Source organism: Barbatula barbatula (genome assembly GCF_947034865.1).
Source record: "Barbatula barbatula genome assembly, chromosome: 9".
NCBI classification, from domain to species: domain Eukaryota; kingdom Metazoa; phylum Chordata; class Actinopteri; order Cypriniformes; family Nemacheilidae; genus Barbatula; species Barbatula barbatula.
The window spans coordinates 8,240,646-8,260,680 of record NC_136772.1 but is presented as its reverse complement, the minus strand read 5'-3'; the positions used below and the strand labels follow the sequence as shown (position 1 = coordinate 8,260,680).

The 20,035-nt window shown below is 38.4% G+C and overlaps 1 protein-coding gene across 3 annotated transcripts in view; it reads right to left on the bottom strand.

Annotated features, from left to right (window-relative positions):
* Nucleotides 1-20,035, bottom strand: part of fgf14 (fibroblast growth factor 14) — a 96,755-nt gene that overhangs the window by 24,210 nt on the left and 52,510 nt on the right. Inside the window, exons 1-3 of one of the 3 annotated variants that reach the window (XM_079463491.1) lie at nucleotides 18,820-18,915; nucleotides 7,740-7,850; nucleotides 3,355-3,458 (exon numbers count right to left, since the gene is read on the bottom strand). In XM_079463491.1, coding sequence (XP_079319617.1) covers nucleotides 3,355-3,458; nucleotides 7,740-7,850; nucleotides 18,820-18,874 — 270 coding nt within the window. In that variant the 5' untranslated portion in view covers nucleotides 18,875-18,915. Of the gene's footprint in view, nucleotides 1-3,354; nucleotides 3,459-7,739; nucleotides 7,851-15,851; nucleotides 17,163-18,819; nucleotides 18,916-20,035 lie in introns of those variants that run through there. The other 2 variants (XM_079463489.1, XM_079463490.1) reach the window with 2 other exon arrangements.

The following is a 20,035-nucleotide window of genomic DNA, read 5'->3' as shown; positions in this document are numbered from 1 at the left end:
AATGGTTTTAAAGATGGTTTCGGGGTGAAGGAATTTTACTTGTTTGGGCTAGGCTGCTAATCCTACAATCGTCGTGCTGTGTCCGTCAATGGCAGGGATTGGGCGGCTGCTTATCTTTGACAGGTTATGTGAAACCTCAGATTAGATATGAGACCAGCTCTCAAAAATATGCTCTGAAAAGACAATTTCTTATCTTAACCAACATATTTGTGTACTCTAGAAGGAGTCCCGACAACCGACAAACTCAACGAAGGAGATGTGGAAAGATGCATGGTTTTATAACCCCCGGTCATGCCGCTGACACTGAACAAGATTTCAGTATACATATTGTTAATATGTCAGGAGACGAAAATGTGTTACCAATGAGCAAACATAATGTTTTTGAAGCGAACCAAAATAGGATTAATACATTTTTGCATTCAGCAAATGTTTACTAATACAACCAGCTCTACAAAGTGAATTGACCACTATGAGCAACTACTTGTAGCAATACAAACTAAACAAGCACGAAGTAAGTCTATAGAGACCAGTCTCCAGATATTAAAAGTCAATCTGACTCATAGAAGGCATCATTACTAAATCTGGCAGGTGATAAAGCTATAGAACCGAAAAAAAACACCATTAAAGCCAATATATTACAAAAGGCTAAATCGCCTAGTTGAAGATGGTAACAATAAACAGTTACTAAAATAAACTGTGTGAATTTCCCATTCTCTTAAATGGGCATTACAAGCATGTTTGCTTTTCAAAAAACATGCTCCGTTTTGTTTTCACAATATATAACCGCTAGACTTTCCCACCCGCCGCCACCTAGAAACGAAGCTTGAATATTATTCCAGCAATCGAGATGAGAGCAGAGCTTGAGCCTTTTGAACAAAAGAGTCGGATTGAAAAATGGAAGTTTATTGAAGTCTTTCTTTTTTCCCAGGCATGAGTCCATTGTGCCGAGACTCCCGAACGTTTTGATACTATCGGGTCACTTGTACTCTAGCGCTGTATAAAAAAGGTTCGGCAGACAAAAGGGCGGGGATGCAGTGCAAGAGCTTCTTAATGGAATTCTGCTCTATTCAACAGAACTATCGTATTCTTCGAGTCTGACTCAATGGCAAAATGGAGAACGACTAATCAAAGTGGGCCGTCACTAAGCCTTCATTGGTGTTGACTGATTAAGGCAAATGAGTGATGATTGATCGTACATAATAAATGTCATTAATTTGTCAGACAATAAAATGTCACAGAACCTGACACAAAATTAGCTTCAGGTCATTTTTGTGACCTGAAGTTGTTCTGCATTCATAAATCATGGTAACCTTTTAAAATATAATTCCATCTCATGGTGGTCTTTTTTGCATGAGGGTATAGGGTACATATCATAAAAATGTCATAGAAAAGTGCACAATAATTAAAAATTCCATTTGATAACAGTTGCTAATATATAATGAACTAACATAACAGAATAATATATATTTGTAGCAACTAAAATTGACAATGATTAACAAACGTTGCACAAATATATTGCATGTTTGTTCATGTTAGCTAATGCATTAATTTTAACAAATGGACCTTTGTTGCAAAGTGATATCTAAAACGCAAAAGTTTTTTGAATGAATTAAAATAATGAAATAAAAGTGGTCTTTATGACTGACATTTTCAGATGAACCAGCTCCCCCTGAACATTTAAAATTCCACTTATGCTCACATCGATATAAAAGCTATTAACTCTATTAAGTGACGTTTTAAAGTAACAGGATCGGCGATAAAAAAGTTAAACTCATATTTGCTGTAGTGCTACCATTAAATGTCATTTTAAATCAAAATCAGAGGGCATCTGTGGGATAAGTGCACTTATTTCTCCCTCTAACGAGAAATGGCCCCTAATGGTCGAAGGGTCAGATAATAACTGCACATTCTCATAGAAGTGAAGAATAATGACAAATGAATGTACAGACCTCAGAGAGCAGACAGAGAAAAAGAGGGCAGATTTCTCTGCCATTACCTGAGTCATTCACACAGGAAGAGACAGAGGAGAAAAGAAGCCGTGATGGAAAGCTGTGAGAGTGTGTGGGCGCATCCATAGAGTTGATTAGTAAGACCATTAGACCTGAGAAAGACTGTCATTGTACAAGGCTCCCCAGTGAAATATGCTGGGTCAGCTGTGGCTGAACATTACAGCTTTCAGCTTGTTAACAAGGAAAAGGTGCTGCTGTCTATCAACACGTCCTGTGTAATGTGTATAGGTGTTGTATATATTCTCTTTTTAGGGCGTTATCTACGATAGCCTACTTATTGTGACACACTTCTGTTTAGTGTTTTGTTTAAATGTCTGACATAATTATGTTTGAATAGTTTACTACAGTACTACTGTATGTCAAAATTTCAAAGATATCCAGCACCAGAAAGGAAGGCTTTATTAGGCTAAGACATTCTTTAAATAATGCAATTATATAAGACATGCTCCATTTTATATCAGAGTTCCATAATGAATTCTACAAAAATAGACTTACTAAGCTATCCCGCTACACTAATACCACAACCTCTTTTGAATGCGATATCAATTTAAACTCAATGAAATAAAGGATCATAAGATGTTCTTCTCAAAATGTCGGTCACAATGACTCATCTTTTACCTGCAGTAAATCTTCGGATAGATCTAAGTTTAAGGAATATAAAGTGAGAATTAGCTTTGAGCCTTGACTGATGTGAGAGTCATCTGAGACAGGGCTACTGACTGATATAAAAGAGTGAAAGTGGGTGGATTGCAGATGTTGTTCTTTAAGTCTTAAGATCAAGTCATGACGCCTCTATGTTATCTATGGTACATTTAAGTCAGAACCTGTTCCACAACCTAGTGAACTGCCTAGCTAAACATAATTTTACATCTTTAAAATGTTCTGACTAAATTCCAAAGCAGCATCACATGTGTCCTTCACAGTAAAGGCAATCCCATATGCACTGCAATAAGCTTTGTAAAACCTTCCATTTAAAATGGTTGATGAGTTCATAGAAGAGTATTACCAATATATTTAGAATTAAGTCAATAACAAAAAAAAGTATAGATAAGAAATACATTCTAATCAAAATGAGCCATTGTTCTCAATCTATGCGTGTATGTATTCCCATGCCTATTATAGTACCGCATCTTTAGCTGTGTAGGCAAAAGATGGGTTAAAAATATATTTTTAATATATTAATGCTAGTATTAATGTTCACCATTATTGTCATCAGCCATCAGAAAGACCATGCTGGCCATAATTTGTTGAAAATAGAGTACCTATTGAAAGGTCTGACAACTTAACAAAATTCTAAAGCTCAACCAACAGAAACAGTTAAAGCTGAATTATGCTGTGTATTTACCGATGTGTACAGATGGCCTTCTCCATTCATGGCGATGTACAAGCCCGTCTTCACAGACTGAATAGCAACGACCCGAAGGCCCACAGGGATGAGGTTGAACAACGCTGTAAAGACAACACAGGAAAAACTGTAATTTTTGGGTTAAAAAATTTAAATACATCAAAACCAGTCTTCAAAATGTTTTCTTATCTTACCCAATTCACAACAGCAAGCATATACATAAATAATTTGTCTCGGGTCCGATTGTTGTGGGAAATGTCACTTAAACACTTTAACCCACATAAAGATGAATCAAGTAACCTGTCATTGCATGTTTTAAACAAAGAGGGCCACAAAGGTGAAAACGTTACAGATTGCAGCTTTAAATGCAACACACCTTATTTCAAAATGAATGTCAGATTTTGAAATTTAACCATTTTATTATTCGTCAGATTCTTAAAGGCAGAAGGGGCGATCCTGTCCAGAAACATGTTTTGCCAAGGTGATTGGAAATCTCTTTACATCCTTATAGCAACCAATAAGTAAAGTGGTCGATTGATATTTTTTTTGTGAAATGCGTAGGAACAAAAAAAAGTTTGCCCAATCATTACATTTGGTCCGAATTCAATGAAAGGTCCTGTGTACATTTTCAGTCAAAGTATTTTGCATCACACTGCTCACCCTGTTCACGCAGACACCATAAGTTACATACGCTGTGCAGACACAGCGGGAGAATGGCAGGTAAACAGCTGGAACCTAACTTTCCCCTTGTTAAATGTGTGCAAGTTTGCAAGTGGCAAAGGATGGAAAAAAAGAAAGACCAGATAAAAAATTTGCTACGACTAAAAATGTCTAATCAGCAAAGAGGTGAAAGCAGAATTCGGTCCCTGTCGGTCGGCTCGCGGCCTTTCTGGGGGTTTCCCTCTCGGTCTGTTACCGATTGTGTTGCGGAGGCTTTAAAGGAGATGGTTGTGAAAAACGGGAAAATCCTGGCGAAAACGGGAGCTTTTACGGGTATGAATAAAAACGGTGTTGCTTTTCCATGCTGGGAGCAGCTACTGGAGTCAAGGGTTTCAAAGATGATGCCATGGTAACTTATGATTCGATTTTGATGGGTTTTGATTATGTTGCTTATGTAGTCTGTGGACTGTCATGATCCTGCCTCTCCTTGTCTTGGTTTTCGAGTCTTGTGGCAGGATCATGTCAGTCCCATGTGTTTTGTGTGGAGAAAGAGCATTGTTTTGGTTTGAGAAGCCATGCTCTCTCTCCGGTGTCACGTCCTTTAGTCCCGCCCCCTTGTTTCCCCGGTTAGCGGTCCATTAGTGTTAGTCTTGTCTCCAGCCCTGGTCCATCTTTCCCTTAGTGTTTCAGTCCCCTCACCTGCCTCGTGCAATCCTCCTGTTAGCTTTCCCTTAGTGTTTCATCCATGTCATCTGCCGCCACTCTCCCTGTGTCATCAGTCCTTGTTAGTGTTTCCCTTTATCAAGCCCCAGCTTCCCTCTGTCTCTTGTCGGTTCATTTTGCATTTTGCACACTTTGCACATTTACCCTTCGTCTGTCTGGATTACCCGTGTTCCTGTTCCCTGGACTCAAGTTTGTGGACTTAGTTTGTTATTCTTAAGACCTTGTTTGTTTTGTCCCCCTTGTGGGAGGTTTTAGTTTTCGGTCTTGTTTGTGTTCATGTTTCCCCATCGAGGGTCTTTGTTTTGAAATAAAGTCTTGTTGTTCGACACATGTCTGCCTGCGCTTGGGTTTCAGTGCTAGCACTGAAGTTAGCACCTTACTAAATCACCCATTCCACCTTTAACAAGCAGTGGTATCATTCATTCCTGAATCTGTACCATAAAGGGTGTGGACAGTGTTTTCTGTAAAAGTTACTAATTTGTTTCAAAACTTAATTAGAAGAAATTAAAATAAAAGCATTTGCATGGCTAAGTAAGCACTGCTAATTAAACACGAAATGTACATTATTTGTTTATTTATATAAAAGAATTATCAGGCAGAACATTAGACAAACTCTTTCGATTAGCCAACAATTTAAAAAAGGCTTCAAATCTCAACCAAAACATCATGATTAAACTGAACACAGGCTGCTCTTCATAGATTGTATAAACAGCGAGTCATATGAAGTATAAAAGGTGATGCACATAAATTGAATGGAGGCCTCATATTATGTAGAATAATTGTTTTTATGCCCAGTGGGCAGCACCAGCGGCCCGGCTCTACAAGCACGAGCATATAAGACTAGCGATTGGAGGCAGAACCAGTGCGTGGCAGATTTAATGTATCTTTTGTTGTTGGAGCAGCTCTTCGGTCTTGTTAGGTAACGGCCATTGTTTGTACTGGAGGGAAGTAACAGCCTAGCTGGTGACACTAAGTGCATCCAAAGGGGTGATTTAAACCTACAGTAAAATGAACTCACTTCAACTAATCTGGATTTTGGTAGACCGGTCTAGTGTGGCACAATACAAGCGGGACGATTACATCAAAGTGAGTTTCTGGAGGGGCTCCATGGCATCATAACAGATTCATAGAAAGGCAAAAAACTGACTTTGCATTTGTCTTAAAATTCATCATGCTTCCAGCATCATTCCTTTTTGTTTCAGAAAGTTTCTGTGAGTTATTTACATTAAACCACTTACAGTACTTTACAAACTCAAAAATTGTTGTAGCTCATTTCTATGTTCAACAAGCAATCTATAGGTTTTTATATGCTTAAAATTATTAAAATGTTAAAATTTTAATTGTTTTTAAAGCCCACAGTAATGCATACAGTAAGGCCATATTTAAGGTCTATTTGATTTAAAAACAAAGATTATCTTTGCAATAACCAATCTAATATTTAAAAACTACAATACTAATTTCTGGCTAGAAATGCAATCAGAATAAATGTATATATGTAAATGTAAATGTAAATGTAAACATGGCCGAAGTCTCTTCATTAGTATTTAAGATTTAAAGCCTATTAATTTAGTTCCCATTAAACATGGATTTTTTTTAAACTAATTTTTTGTTTTGTATAATGTTTTATGCCTTTCTAAACTTGACCTTTTGTGTAGGTTCCTGGGTTTGTCAGAAATGTCAAGTGTCATCTCCTCTCAGACTGTGTGACTGACAGTGAGCCCTCGGTTTTCACTCTGACAGTACAGCTGCATATTAAAATCAAATTAAGCAGCTGCCCTGCAGTATTTGAAAAACAGGCCCAGTAGTGTCTAATAATACACCAGTGCCTCCTGAGTTATCACCTCACACATGTCTCCCCAGGGAGCAGCCAACAGCAATATCAGCAACATTGATAACTGCGGAAAATGAATCAGTAACAGAGATTTTATTTAAAATGTGTGCAGTAAAAGTAATGATATGCGTTTGTCCACACTTTACTTTATAAGTATAGAACTGTAAACACTTTAGACAGTGTGGTGTGGCATCGAGCCATTTCCCACGAGAAATATGACGCAAAAGATCAAAACATGGACATGTTTTAATTGAAAACTAAATTTGAATTTAAACATCCCTGATATGCACAGGAGCTGACTATTTTAAACAGTAATCTTAAACAAAGACATATAACATGTCATTCAACAGCCAAGAACTTTTGAACGGTCTTCTTTCTCCACAATCTTCAACACTAGGTCGCAGCTTACACGTGACAGTGCAAGCCATATATTTATGTTTAAAAAGTATATCATTTTTTATATCGATATTACTAATCGTTTCGCTAGAAAAGACCCTTATTCATCGGCTGGTGTCGTGTAGACAGCCTCCCGTTGAAGTCCATTATATGTATAACCCTGGAAAGCTTTCCTCATTACCCTCAATTTGTTTTCGACAGACAATATAAACACCCGGATGGCTTGTATCATCATTCTATTCCTTTAAATACTCATTATTAAATTAAATACATTTTTAAATAAATAAAATTTAATGATTTTAATTGATAGAAACATAGGCCTTAGAACAAAGGTAATTAAATCAATTAAAAGTAATAAGACACCAAATTGTTCCCTATTCATGGTAATTGTATAGATCTTCAAAAACAAAATTTGACAAATTGCCAGTAAAATCCAACATACATTTCCTCAAAAATAAGTAAGAACCTCTTCCATTCTTTTGTGAAACGACTTAATTCTCAATATTCTGAGGAGGAAGCAACATATTAAGTTATCTTATTGCTGTTCTAATGGTACATAAAGGAACACATCACACTGCTGCTGTTTATTCATGTGAAGGAACAAATCACAGTGATGTCCATTAAAAAATGTTTATGTACTGCAGCAATACTAAATCTGTGGTTAATTGTTAGTACAAATGGCATCCACAATACACTTCTCCAGGATTTAATTTCTTTAGGATGTCTGGTCACCTGACAGTGATCCGGCAAAATTATGAATTTAGAGAGAACTCACAAGAATTACTACTGTCATCCTTAGTCCCATCAAGAGATCCATCTGGGTTCATCTGCAAGTAGTATCCCTGCCTGCAATATAACCTGGTCACTATACCCTTGAGCTGGGGATCTGTGGACAGAAAGACAGAACATACTCTTAGAATAAATTAAACACTTCTCATACATGAACACACAGCTCCAGGTAATAAAAACATAATAAATTGAAAGATAACTAGGTATGATAATCCAGAAGGGTAATCCATCATGATAACATATCAGTTTTATGTATGTATATATTCAAAACTCAGGTATCTTCGCAAAGACTTTGAGTTATGGGGTAATTTTATGTTACTTCATTCTGTGGAGTGATAAAATCAATCAAAAACAGCAGAAATCTAAAATATGATTTTGTGTTGTGCATTGGGAAGTGATGTAATTATTCACATCCAGTCTCAACAGCGCCCTCTTTAGCTGAGTCTAAGAAATTGATATTGACCTGGTGCTAAGTAGAATATGTCAATCACAAGCCATTTTATTTCTATAAAATTGCTAAGCAGGACAGAATATTTCTGGAAAATAAATTAACGCCGCGTCAACTTTTCTCAACCATCTCCTCTCTTCTCTGTCCCCCTCCACTTCCCGCCAATACCTCTCTGATTGCTGATAAAGTGGAGACCATCTGCAGGCAAATCTCTGCTCAACACATCCTGGATCTCTCTCTTACATCCTCAATTCCCTTCTTTTTCTCCCTTTTCTGAGACTGATGACTCCAAAATGTTCCTTTCCACCCGGCCTACTACCTGTCCCCTCAACCCGATCCCTTCCCACTTCCTAGAGGCTATCTCTCCGTCTTTAGTGCCTCAACTCGCACACATTATGAACACCATTATCATCACTGGTATACTGTCCCCACTTCATTTGAACAATCCCTGGTAACACCTTTACTCAAGAAACCAACACTCGACCGCCCAGTGGTCAGCAACTACAGACCAATCTCTTTCCTTGCCTTTCCTTTCCAAGGCCCTCGAAATGGTAGTATTTAACCAACTCTCTGCTTATGTCTCACAGCATGACCTGCTGGAAAGTGGACAATTCGGCTTCAAGAATGGACATTCTACGGAGACCGCCCTCCTGTCTGTCACTGAAACCTACAAGAGCAAGAGCTAAATCCTTGTCATCTGTCCTTATTCTGCTTGATCCCTCTGCTGCATTTGACACAGTGAACTACAAGATCCTGCTGTCCACTCTCTCCAAACTGGGCATCTCTGGATATACCACCTCTCAGGGTCCAAATAGTAAGGCACATGGGTTCTCAAACCATTTTTATGTAGGTGATAGACAGCTTTATTTCTCTTTTCAGCCAGATGACCTTACCATCTCTGCCTGTTTCTCTGCCTGCCTTCCAGACATCCGGTCCACCCATCAATTTAACACCACCTTACCATTCAGCTTGGATCCTCAACTATAACACCCACCAAGTCTGTGGGGAACCTCTTACATCTACAACATCAGGAAAATCAGGCTGTTCCTTTTGGAGCATGCTAGTCCAAGCTCTGGTCAAAGAATAGACTACAGCAATTCCCTATTGGCCGGCCTTCCAACCAATGCCGTCAAGCCCTTGCAAATGATCCAAAATGCAGCTGAACGTCTAGTTTTCAATCAGCGTAAAATAATCCATGTAACACCCCTCCTGATTTCACTTCACTTGCTGCCAGTTACAGCACGCATCAAGTTTGAATCGCTGACACTGGCCTTCAGAACGATAATGGCAAATTCGCCCCTTTACCTTAACTCACTGCTCCAGGTCTACATCCCCTCCGGTCGTCTTCGGTCTGAATACGAGCGACGCCTGGTTGTTCCATCACTACCAAATCGCATACAAAAACCTTTAGTCATTCGGTTCCCCTGTGGTGGAATGAACTGCCAGCCTCCACCCGAACTGCAGCATCCTTCCCAACTTTCAAAAAACAGCTTAAAGCACACCTGGTCCGCATTTACTTGACTAACCAATAACTGTGTATGTTTTTAAAACTAATTTTAAAAAAAAGTCTTTGAAAAATCTTGTAGTTCATTCTCTCCCTTGCTTACTCCATCTTTAATCCTCCTAGTAGCATGGCCTTGTAAACTAACGGGACTGTTTAGCGTGTTGACAAAATGTTTATATGTTCTCCTACTTGTAAGTCACTTTGGATAAAAGCATCTGCCAAATGAATAAATGTAAATGAATAAATGTAACTTGATAACCTAATTTTATCCAAAGAGGTTGTGAAAAGTAGGTGTTACATACATACTACAGCAGAATGGAACCAGATGGTTGCAGTGGAAAGGTTGAAAAACAACAAGGAGTTCAGATTGTTAATGAAAAACTAAATTCGTTTTTTTCTTTTACTGAAAAAATGGAGGGATGGTTACCTCAGCAACACATTAATGGAGTATTGTGATTGGTTGCTATGCTTGAGCAATGCTGCAAAGGCATTATCAGACGTTTTAGTGTGTTGCCATGTTGTTGCCAGGGTATTTAAACCTGGTTGTTATGGATCCTCTTTACGTGTAAATATATCCATTTTTTGTCTGATTTTCATCCACTGGGAAAATCCTAAATCAGAGGTTTACTTATCCTCAGTGACCTGAATAATTTGAGTCGCCGTTTACATCTATAACACAACAGGATGATTTACTTGCCAAAATGTAAAACTTGGCAAGCACGGCTAATTACCAGTTAATATCAATAGGCAGCTTATCAGACAATCCGTGTAGAAATCAGGCAGGTGAACAACATGAGTGCCATTATAATCGGATTGCTAAACCAAAGGGAACTGTGGAAATATGATCTCATGATTACAAATACATCTTACATTGAGTGAGACAAAAATGTTAAAACACGCCATGTCAGTAAAAGCTGAGATAGTGACAGGGTATGAGTATCCATCTTAAGTCCATCAAACTGTAGGTGTACATGAATGATTCTTTGCTATTTACAACACCTGTCTGTTTCGTGCAACTACCTTAGAACAAAACAAACTGTGCCTAACACATTGTTTTTTATTTGAAAGCAGGCTACACATAACCTCAGAGCTATAACAATATTCTATGCTGTGTTTGAGTGAGTGCGCTAAAATATGTAAACTAGTATGTAACTAAATATGTAAACTTAACAACAAACTAATATGTAAAAGTACTGCTAAGGGAATGTCAGATGCGTGCACATGCACAAATAGACAGTAGAGCATATTCAATAAGGCAGAACAGCAGTTTGCCCTGCTGGAAACCATCTAAATACAGTTGACATGTGGTGGAGGAGCTTTCAAAGGCAGCACTTAGGATTTACATCCAAACGCAATTCAATAACTCGCCTGGTTATGTGCTTTTTGCGTCTCTAACTGATAAAGAAACCGGCCTATTTAGACAGAAACAATTATGTGAATGATTGTACAAAACATTTTAATAAAGGTAAATAACACTCAACGTACAGCTCATTAAAAAACCTCTGAGGCTTTATACAGTACAGTAAAGAGTAGCTCAGTCCATACTTTCCATATATTCAAACATAAAAGGGTAATTTCACATAAAAATCTAATTTCTTAGCATTAGTGAACTAATTCTTTAAAATAGCAAGCTCTGCAGTAATGTGAAACAGCAGCAAACTAAGGTGAGTGCAGTATGTAACACAGGGGAGGCTGTGCCTTAGTAAACACTGCTCGGGGGTAATCACATAAATAGATGCAAGTGACACCAATTTCAAAAGACAGACTAGAAAACCTGAGGATTTCTTACAAGTTTATGTTCCCTACTCTCATTTGACTGTAAGGGTATCTTGTGATACACTTTACCAGCATTGTTGTGCTTAACTCTAGGCGGGTAAACAAATAACTCCCCTGTCAAATCGATGTGGGTAGAATACTGCTGCTTTCTGTTGGCCTGCTGCCCTAGATTTGCCTGAGTTAGACCAGTGCAGAGCTGAGAAAACTGGCACATCAAAGGTGGAGGGAGAAAATGAAAGAGCAAAGGAAAGAAAAAAAGAGTGAAGGAGAGAAAGTTAAAGGGAGAGAGAGAGAGACACACAAAGAATGCCAATCACAGCAGTGCATTATGACATCTGCCTCTACCTACACGGTGATCCTGCTGAGACAGCATCTTAAGACTCCTAAAGACAGTAAAGAGTTTGCCTAGCTCCTCAGTAAGTACTAACGCAGAAGGTATGGGGAAAAAACAGCAAGGAAAATTCAAAGGAATTATGGGCGTAAACAATGCTTCCAATAATTTTAACAGACAATATGTCAAATATTTAAATGCACAGAATCCAAACAAGATATCATTCATTTTCACAGCACAAACATGCAAGATGTATAATGCTACGTATATCGTGCTTGCTTAAGCAAAAAGCTAAATTAATCAGAATCAATTAGCATCCATGTAATCCACTATTCATTAGAATAATATACCGCTCGTTGTGTGTTGGAAATGTTGTTCATATTTTTACTAAAGGTTTGAAAAAGATGAATGATTTTCATAACATTCATGCTGATAAAAGGTAAGCAGCATATGCATTGGTTTGTGTTCGAGAGAAGGAAGCAGCTATCATCGGACAGACGGAGAGGGAGGGGAGCATGTCTCACTGCACATAGCGCCAGCTGCAGACTAAACCACATGTGATTGACCCACTATAGTCTTTCTGGAACAGGAAAAGGGCTTTTCCAGTTTTTTACAAGCACACCCACGCTGTTGATGTAACTGTGGTTCGAACAGAATAGGAAATACAGTGTTAGCGAGAATCATTCGGTTATTAAAGGTGACTTGACATCAAGCTCAGTAATTTACACAAAGAAGAACGAGCAGCACCTTGCACTCAGGAGGCACTGTGGCATGGCACTTCCAGTCAGGGCTAATTAAGTGTGTGCAAGATTCATCCGACATTTTAATGAGAGTTAGTATAAAGAGATATTAAAAACTAGCCTCCACTGGTGGTCTTCCATTCCATTGAACATTCTAATTGGACAACATGTAATAGCCAAACTTCGTGTTGATGCACGTCTTGAGGCGAGGAAATCTGAAGACTCTTTGTCATGTCACTAATCATATCTAGACAATGTGCATTCAATTCCACAGTGGAAAAATACCAAAGCAAAAACTGAACATAAATATTGAAATGTGCCCAGTCGACAGACTGTCTTACAGCCCACTAAATGCTCACTATCAGAATTTGGTTTGCTATAAATTAAACTTGCCACAAGATTTTTTGGGTAAATGACTCCTAGTAACAATGTCCCATGGCCATGAAATGTCCTTCGAAGAAAGAGGATACAAATTGCTACATGACAGCTTTCTGGATGCAATCAAAGGGAAAGCCTCTCTTTTTTTACAATGAGAATTTAAATGCATGAAAGACGTGCTTTTTTCCATTACCTTTTAGGAAACCTTTCATGTCTTCTCAGATCATTTTCAAGGCCTTGGACATTAACATCCAGCTCAACCTTCTCATATTTATAGAATCATACCATTTATATTATCAAGCATGGTTGGTTGGAAATGAGTTATGTGTTCAGCATCAAGATTTGCAGAAATGAATATAGTGATGGTTAGCCTATGTTTGGGTTGGCACCCAAATCTGAACGTATACTGTGCAATTTGCCCTGTCCTTTTAAATTGTTGCTTGTCGGATTATTCATGATTTACCCTTGGATAAAAGCCAAAGGCAAATTATGCCATTTGAACTGTCATTCATGTTGGATCATACAATATACATGTAGACAAGATGTACAACAAGACTTTGGAGACAATTGACAGCATTGACTGGTGTTTTAAATCAACATACCTCGTCCACTCTGACATCCTAATTTACACGAGAAATTGGAACGTTAGCTATTGCTCAAACCCAGGCCTACAAAAGACAATAAATGTCACAAAATCGAGGGGAAAAGCATATGGAAAAGAAGGATAATTTTGAGAGTACAATCATGTATGTAAATAACAAGATATTTATGTTGCACATCAGTAGGCATATAAATATCGCATGGAATTCACCCATCTTAAAAGCTGTCTTTGGTCTTCCACTAGGGCTGTTTACACAATCATAAAAGTCTCTAATCCTAATAGGATGATAATGTCCTTTTACGAATCAATGCCAGAGACACATATCTCTATAATGATGTGGTCAAGCCTATGCCCAGTCTGGAACAGCTTTCTGCTTGAGAGTCCAAAAAGTAATTTAAGTCAATATGATACAGCATATAAGGACTACTCCCTGAATATATTTGGGAGCTGTGCCAGCCACATCTTAATCACAAGGTCAAGGTTCACACCAGTACCCAAAATGTAGAAGAGAATGGTTACGCTCCTTTTGGCAAATCGATTTAGATAACATTCATTACAGTCAGGATATTAGATATTTCACAAACCTAATATACTGTGGATATACTTAAACAAGGCTACCCGAACCCTTAATGTTAACAAAGCTTTTTTATTAAATAACGCCACTAGGAAAAATGTCTAAGTCTCTACAAGCATTTCCATACTCTGAGGGGAATCCTATCATCTGCATGTCAATGGAGAGGACTGTAACTCCACAATGCCAAACAATAGATAGCACTGCTTTATTTAAAAAAGTGTCCTTCTTGTGACCATTAACACCAAAAATTAAACCATTATTTTTCCTAAGCATACACGTCACATGTGAGAGAGCCAAGGAGGCTGCTAACTCGCAGAACCACATAGCCCCTGGTGAGCCCTCGAGGCTGTCAATATGCTCACTGAAGATTTTGTAAATTAAGCTGCAATGGGAAATTAATGAGGTAAATCCCAAGAGATCTTGGTCAAAATTAACTTGGGCAACCCAACAGGACTTAAAAGAGTGCAACGGAAGTCATCTTACACAACAAATGATTAATACACCTTATTTGAAAGCGGCTCTCGTAATTATGTGTAAAAGGTTATTGTGGCAATGTGGGTAGACTTGGTGGATAACTTACAAGTCATGTAAGAACCTGTTTTCTTAAATGTTAACACTAGGAGTCTAAGGGGAGGCCATGAGCTGTTCGCCATCTGTAATAAGATGGCCGTTTGGCCGTCACAGGTGCATGTTAGCAGAGACATTGCAGGGCTAATTCATCACACTCTGTTTCTCCTGGCAACAGACACATCTTTTACTCTCTACTTATTTGTGCAAACTTTAGTTTTATCAGACTCATTTAAAATTAGTATTAATAATCTTGAGGCTGAAAATGCTAAACAAAACTTCACACAAACAATTTTTTTTTTTAATAATGTGTATCAAAAAGGCATGATTACAGGATTACTGGATCTCTAAATAAGATATAATACAAAAAGTATTCTAACTTCCACTACCTTTGTTCTAATATTAATAATAATAATCAACTAATAATTGACAAAAGCACCAACATTGTCTGATTTCTGGTGGGGCGACTGTGTGATTTAATTTTTATTTGATCTGAATATTGTATCACTGGCATTTCCAGATTAACTGTTGCTGGATGTTGTTTACTGGTAGCATTGATAGCATTTTTTCAGCAACATGTTGGGCACCTGCTGCTTTACTTGCATTGACTTGAAACATGCCAATAATTCAACATCAACACCTCCCAAGGGTATAACAAAGGGAGAGAGAAAGTGAGCGGGGGACTGCAAAATCCCATATATTTAGGAATAATCCATATATCCAAATTCGCATCATAAGCATATCTTTAAATATAATATATATCCAATATTGGTTCTCAGGTGGAGGAGAAAACAGCATGATTCCAAGAAAAAGATCAGTATTATGACGTACATAGAATTAAGTTGTGTACATAGACTTTATACTGACCTAACGACTTGTGACAGGTTTGCTAGTGTGAATTCTGTCAGAAAAACTGATTCTCAAAGAAATATATTTAAAAATGATATGCAGCCTATACAAACCCAATAATCCTATACGCTATTCCTGTCAAGACAGGTATCATAACAAACAGAAGCGTAATGCCCTAAGGATCTTTGTTAGTCAAGACTATAAAATAAAATATGGATGTGAAATGGAAATGTGGGCGTATCTGTTGTCTGAAGGCAATTAAACACCGCATGCACCTGCATAGACTGCTTATCTGCACAATTATTGTTTGCTTTACGAAACTTCCCACACCTTGTCGTCGTAGTCTGCGTTTCCTGAGGCCGAAGATTCGCACTTTGGAGAAGATGTCGACCAGGTTCCCATTGCAAAGCCCTTTATTTTTATTGGGGCTTTTCCTCCTTCTGTTGGTGGCTGGTCGGTCTATATGCTGCTCCCGTGCCTGTCTCTTCTGCCGGATCAAACCGCTGGCAATCGCCGCTGCCATGTCTCAAAAACAAGGCTGTTGAACTCCTTACACACAAAGCACAGACAACAACAAACCGCCCGATCTGTCTCAATTATTGTCCCATTTTTGCGACTGTTTGTTTGCTCTGCCCTTTGATACAAACGGATGACGATCAAAGATATCCACACATCACGAACGGTACTATAAGACGCCGAATCGGCATGATGAATATAAAGGTGAAGTATTACTTAACTGTTCGTATTTCACATGTTCTCCAGTTTTCAAACAAAACAATTGCTTCGCGAAGTCTCACAGGTTACCTTTTATTCCTGACAATGATTTTCACGTGAGTTGCCAGGTTCTTCCGAATATATAATACGGACATATACTCTGCCGTTCATTCACGCTCGAGAGGATCTCAAATCCGTCACTTTCCTTATTTTTTATTAAATAAGGTAAAAATGTCAGCACGCCGGACAGCGACGTCCACTCCCGGAGTCCGAACAAACAAAAGCGTTTTTCGCTTCGGAGCTGTCAAGCGGAGAAACGCGACCACCTTCTTCTCCCAGGTGGAGCCCTGCGACTACACATATTCCTACGTCTCACATATTCGCCAAGTTTACCACATATCCACGCCGGTTTCGCTCAAACGTTCAGTCATCTTGAGGACAGTCCGTGGGATTTATGAGGGCAGAAACGACGGCGAGACGACGACGAGTTGAGGTAAGTTTCAGTGCCCTTTTCTTTGTTGATATTCAGATACTTCTTAAATGGGTCTCCTCAGACGATCGCTCCCCGTTCAGCCATGTTCTAGGTCAGATGATTTTTCAGTCATGATATGCGTTTTTGCTTTCTCAAAAGCGGAGTGTCTTCTGAGGGGGGAATGTAAGTAACGCCGACCAGCTCCGGTGAGAATGACGTCTACGCGATGTGACAGGAACGGACAAACAAATCAACTCAAATAAAAAAAGTCTTCGCCCGAAGCAGGAGTATAAAGATGCGAGGCATAAGTGGTTGAAATGAGGCGGTGAAGAAAAGGGGAGACACGTATTCAAGAAATCATCCTCCAGCTCGAGCTCATTGAGCGTCTTCAACCTTTTGGAGCGAGTGAGGCGCACGCGCTTCCCGCCTCAGCCTCATAGATCAACGGCATCAACAAGTCTTAACGGCCACGCGCCTGCCGCCAGACTCATAGATCATCAACAAGTCTTAACGACAAACTCCTCCTTTGCCACCGTTTAAAGACTTGAAGCCCACCCTTCGCTTCATCTCAGCCGTTGTCGGTATATATCTCACCGGAAAGATTGCTCTGCGAGTCCCCTTACGAGCTGATAATAACATATGATCTGTTTCGAAATGTGTGCAAACACTGCTCACATGAAATTGAAAAGTCTGTCTCAAACATCATGGTAGTGATTATTTATGAGCCGTACAAATGACAATGGTGTCAAATGCATGGATATCCCCTGTATGTTGTTACGCAATAAAACAAACGTGTTCAGTGTCACTACACAATGTGAAGAATATAATCTAGTGCATCCATAATTATTCCGTGCGCCTTGAAAGCCATAAATTAAACGTTAGAATGTATATTCAGCATCAGAACCCCACCCGCACGCCCCACGTGAGACCAAGCATCCGAACTCCCTCACATTTTTAGGTCCTCCTGCATCCACCACGGCATTTAAGAGTTACTGTGTTTTTTTTCCACAGGCCAGCACTTATCTCCTGCCTGTTTCTTTAATCATATGATAAAGAGTTTGGCGATAAGAGCTGGGGTGCCATTTAATATCATGCACCAATAACACAGAGTATTTTCTCATTTAGATTAATATCACCAGAGAAACACAATCACAGACGGGGAATTAAAAAAAATAAAAACTCAAGAGGGCCATCTGCTGTTTGTAGCTGCAATGAAATATTCAGTCTTTTTCATCCCCTGCTGGATTTTCAATCCATTCCTCTCAAAAACAATGAAACTGTAGCTCTAGCGTGGGATTTGGAGATCTGCCACTGCTTGAGCGATTTATGAAGATCGAAAACAAGAATATATTAAATATGCAATCTGGTTGAGTAATATTTGCACTACGGATACACCCTTGTTTTACAAAAATATATAAAACTGAAAAAGATCAAGACAAAACATAGAAATGTTATTCAGTATATGGAATAGTAAACCAGATTGGTGAAACACTGCAAGCTTAAACTAACTGCATTACTGCCACTGCAGTTTGCGCAGCCGCCAGCAGCGGACACTGTCAGCTTAACTATGAAACCATTTACAATAACAGGCACACATCACAGAGCAATGCTTCACAAATATGTCCAACAGATATACATGACTAAAACAGAAGTTTTTCTTTTTTTTTATAATAATGTTTTACATTCTGTAAACAGAATGTCAGGGCTTATTCATTTAAAAGACAAAATTAATGATTCGCTACTGTTTATTTATTGAGTAAAAAAAGAGTGTTCACGAGAGACTAAACACATGCATTACAGTCAGAACAAGTACTACAGTAACTTACACTACAAACTATAAAAATATCAATCTTCAATGTTTAAGATCCTATATTTGATTTGATTTATACTGGCAAAGACTGTATGCCTACAAAATTGTACCTTTTTCTCTCATATGTTAAGCTTATCACGGGTAGTGTTACGTGACTAGAGTTATTTATACAAAAGGAAGCATTTAAATGGCAATAAACACATGACATTAAGACCAAACAGAGAAAAATTGTCAAAGATTAGCATGTTTTGAATTAAGTCCCAAGCACAAAATAAAAAACAAAAATGAGAGTATGCACATACCTACATGCTTTTTCCTTCTAAACGTATAAGACTCCATAGCAAACCCATTGCACATTCAACAGAGGTAACAGCGCATATCCCTTCCTGGCTGTCAATGATGGCTCCATTTATAGGGTCTATACTCACAGATAACATTATTAGTTAGATCGGACTTGTCTGCTCCTGACAATTGTTGCTCCGCTGGATGAGACAACCTCTTCTTTGGTTTCTAAGGCAAATTCTTCCATAAGTATCAACTGCTCATTTTGAACTTAATGCTGGGCTAAAATGAAATATTTTCATCATGGAAAGGTTCACCCAGAGTTGAATATGGAGGCAATCATATGACTAGCAGGTTACTAAGATTATAGGATGTGTAACAGATAATTCCAGAGAGACGTACCTTTAATGTAGAACTAATTACCAGAAACATAAATATGAGCATAACATAAATCATTCTGGTTAATGCCATCAAATAAAATAGCACGCAGTCATATAACCATACAAGCTGTCAACATATCAAAGGGAAAGAATTACAGGAGAACAACGCCTTACTTCGAGATATGTCCCACCAAATAAACAAGCCAGTGTAAGCCTGTATCTCGATGAAAGCCTTTAGGGCCAGCTGGTTTTTATTAGCTGCTATGATGACAGCAGTTTAAATTGGAGATAACATCATACCGTGCACCGAGACAAGAGATTTAGCACTTGTTTCTCCAAATCAAATTGTTTCACACGGTTGGGGTGGGAGAAAAAGCTTAATTTAATTGAGCAGATAGTAATGATTTTTAGTTAGGGTTAGTGTTGACGTAAGGGTTTAATCCGCCTTCTGAAATGTCACCAGTCTGTTCTGAGAACCTGAAAACACAGAAGCCTCTTTAAAGACTTTTAAAGAATAGCTGAAGTGTTTTGCAAATCTGTTCGTACATTGTAATGGCTCAAGCTTATAAAGCAGACTAGATTTAGAAGGTACACGTCACAGGATTAAGAGGAAAATGAGAAATAAGTGTTCTGTTTAAGTAATCGAGAAATGGCTGTCTGAGCAAATTATAAAACGGGATATTAACAATGAAACATAATAAGAGAAACGCTCACGCTCATTTTCTGATGCTGCTTTACTGTAGGGTTAATCTATAGACAGCTACCTGGGTTGCCTGAACAACATCACAGCAATATTAATGAAATTCTGTTGATATTAAACTGTCAATTTAGACAGAATTATCTGATTTTGCACTAA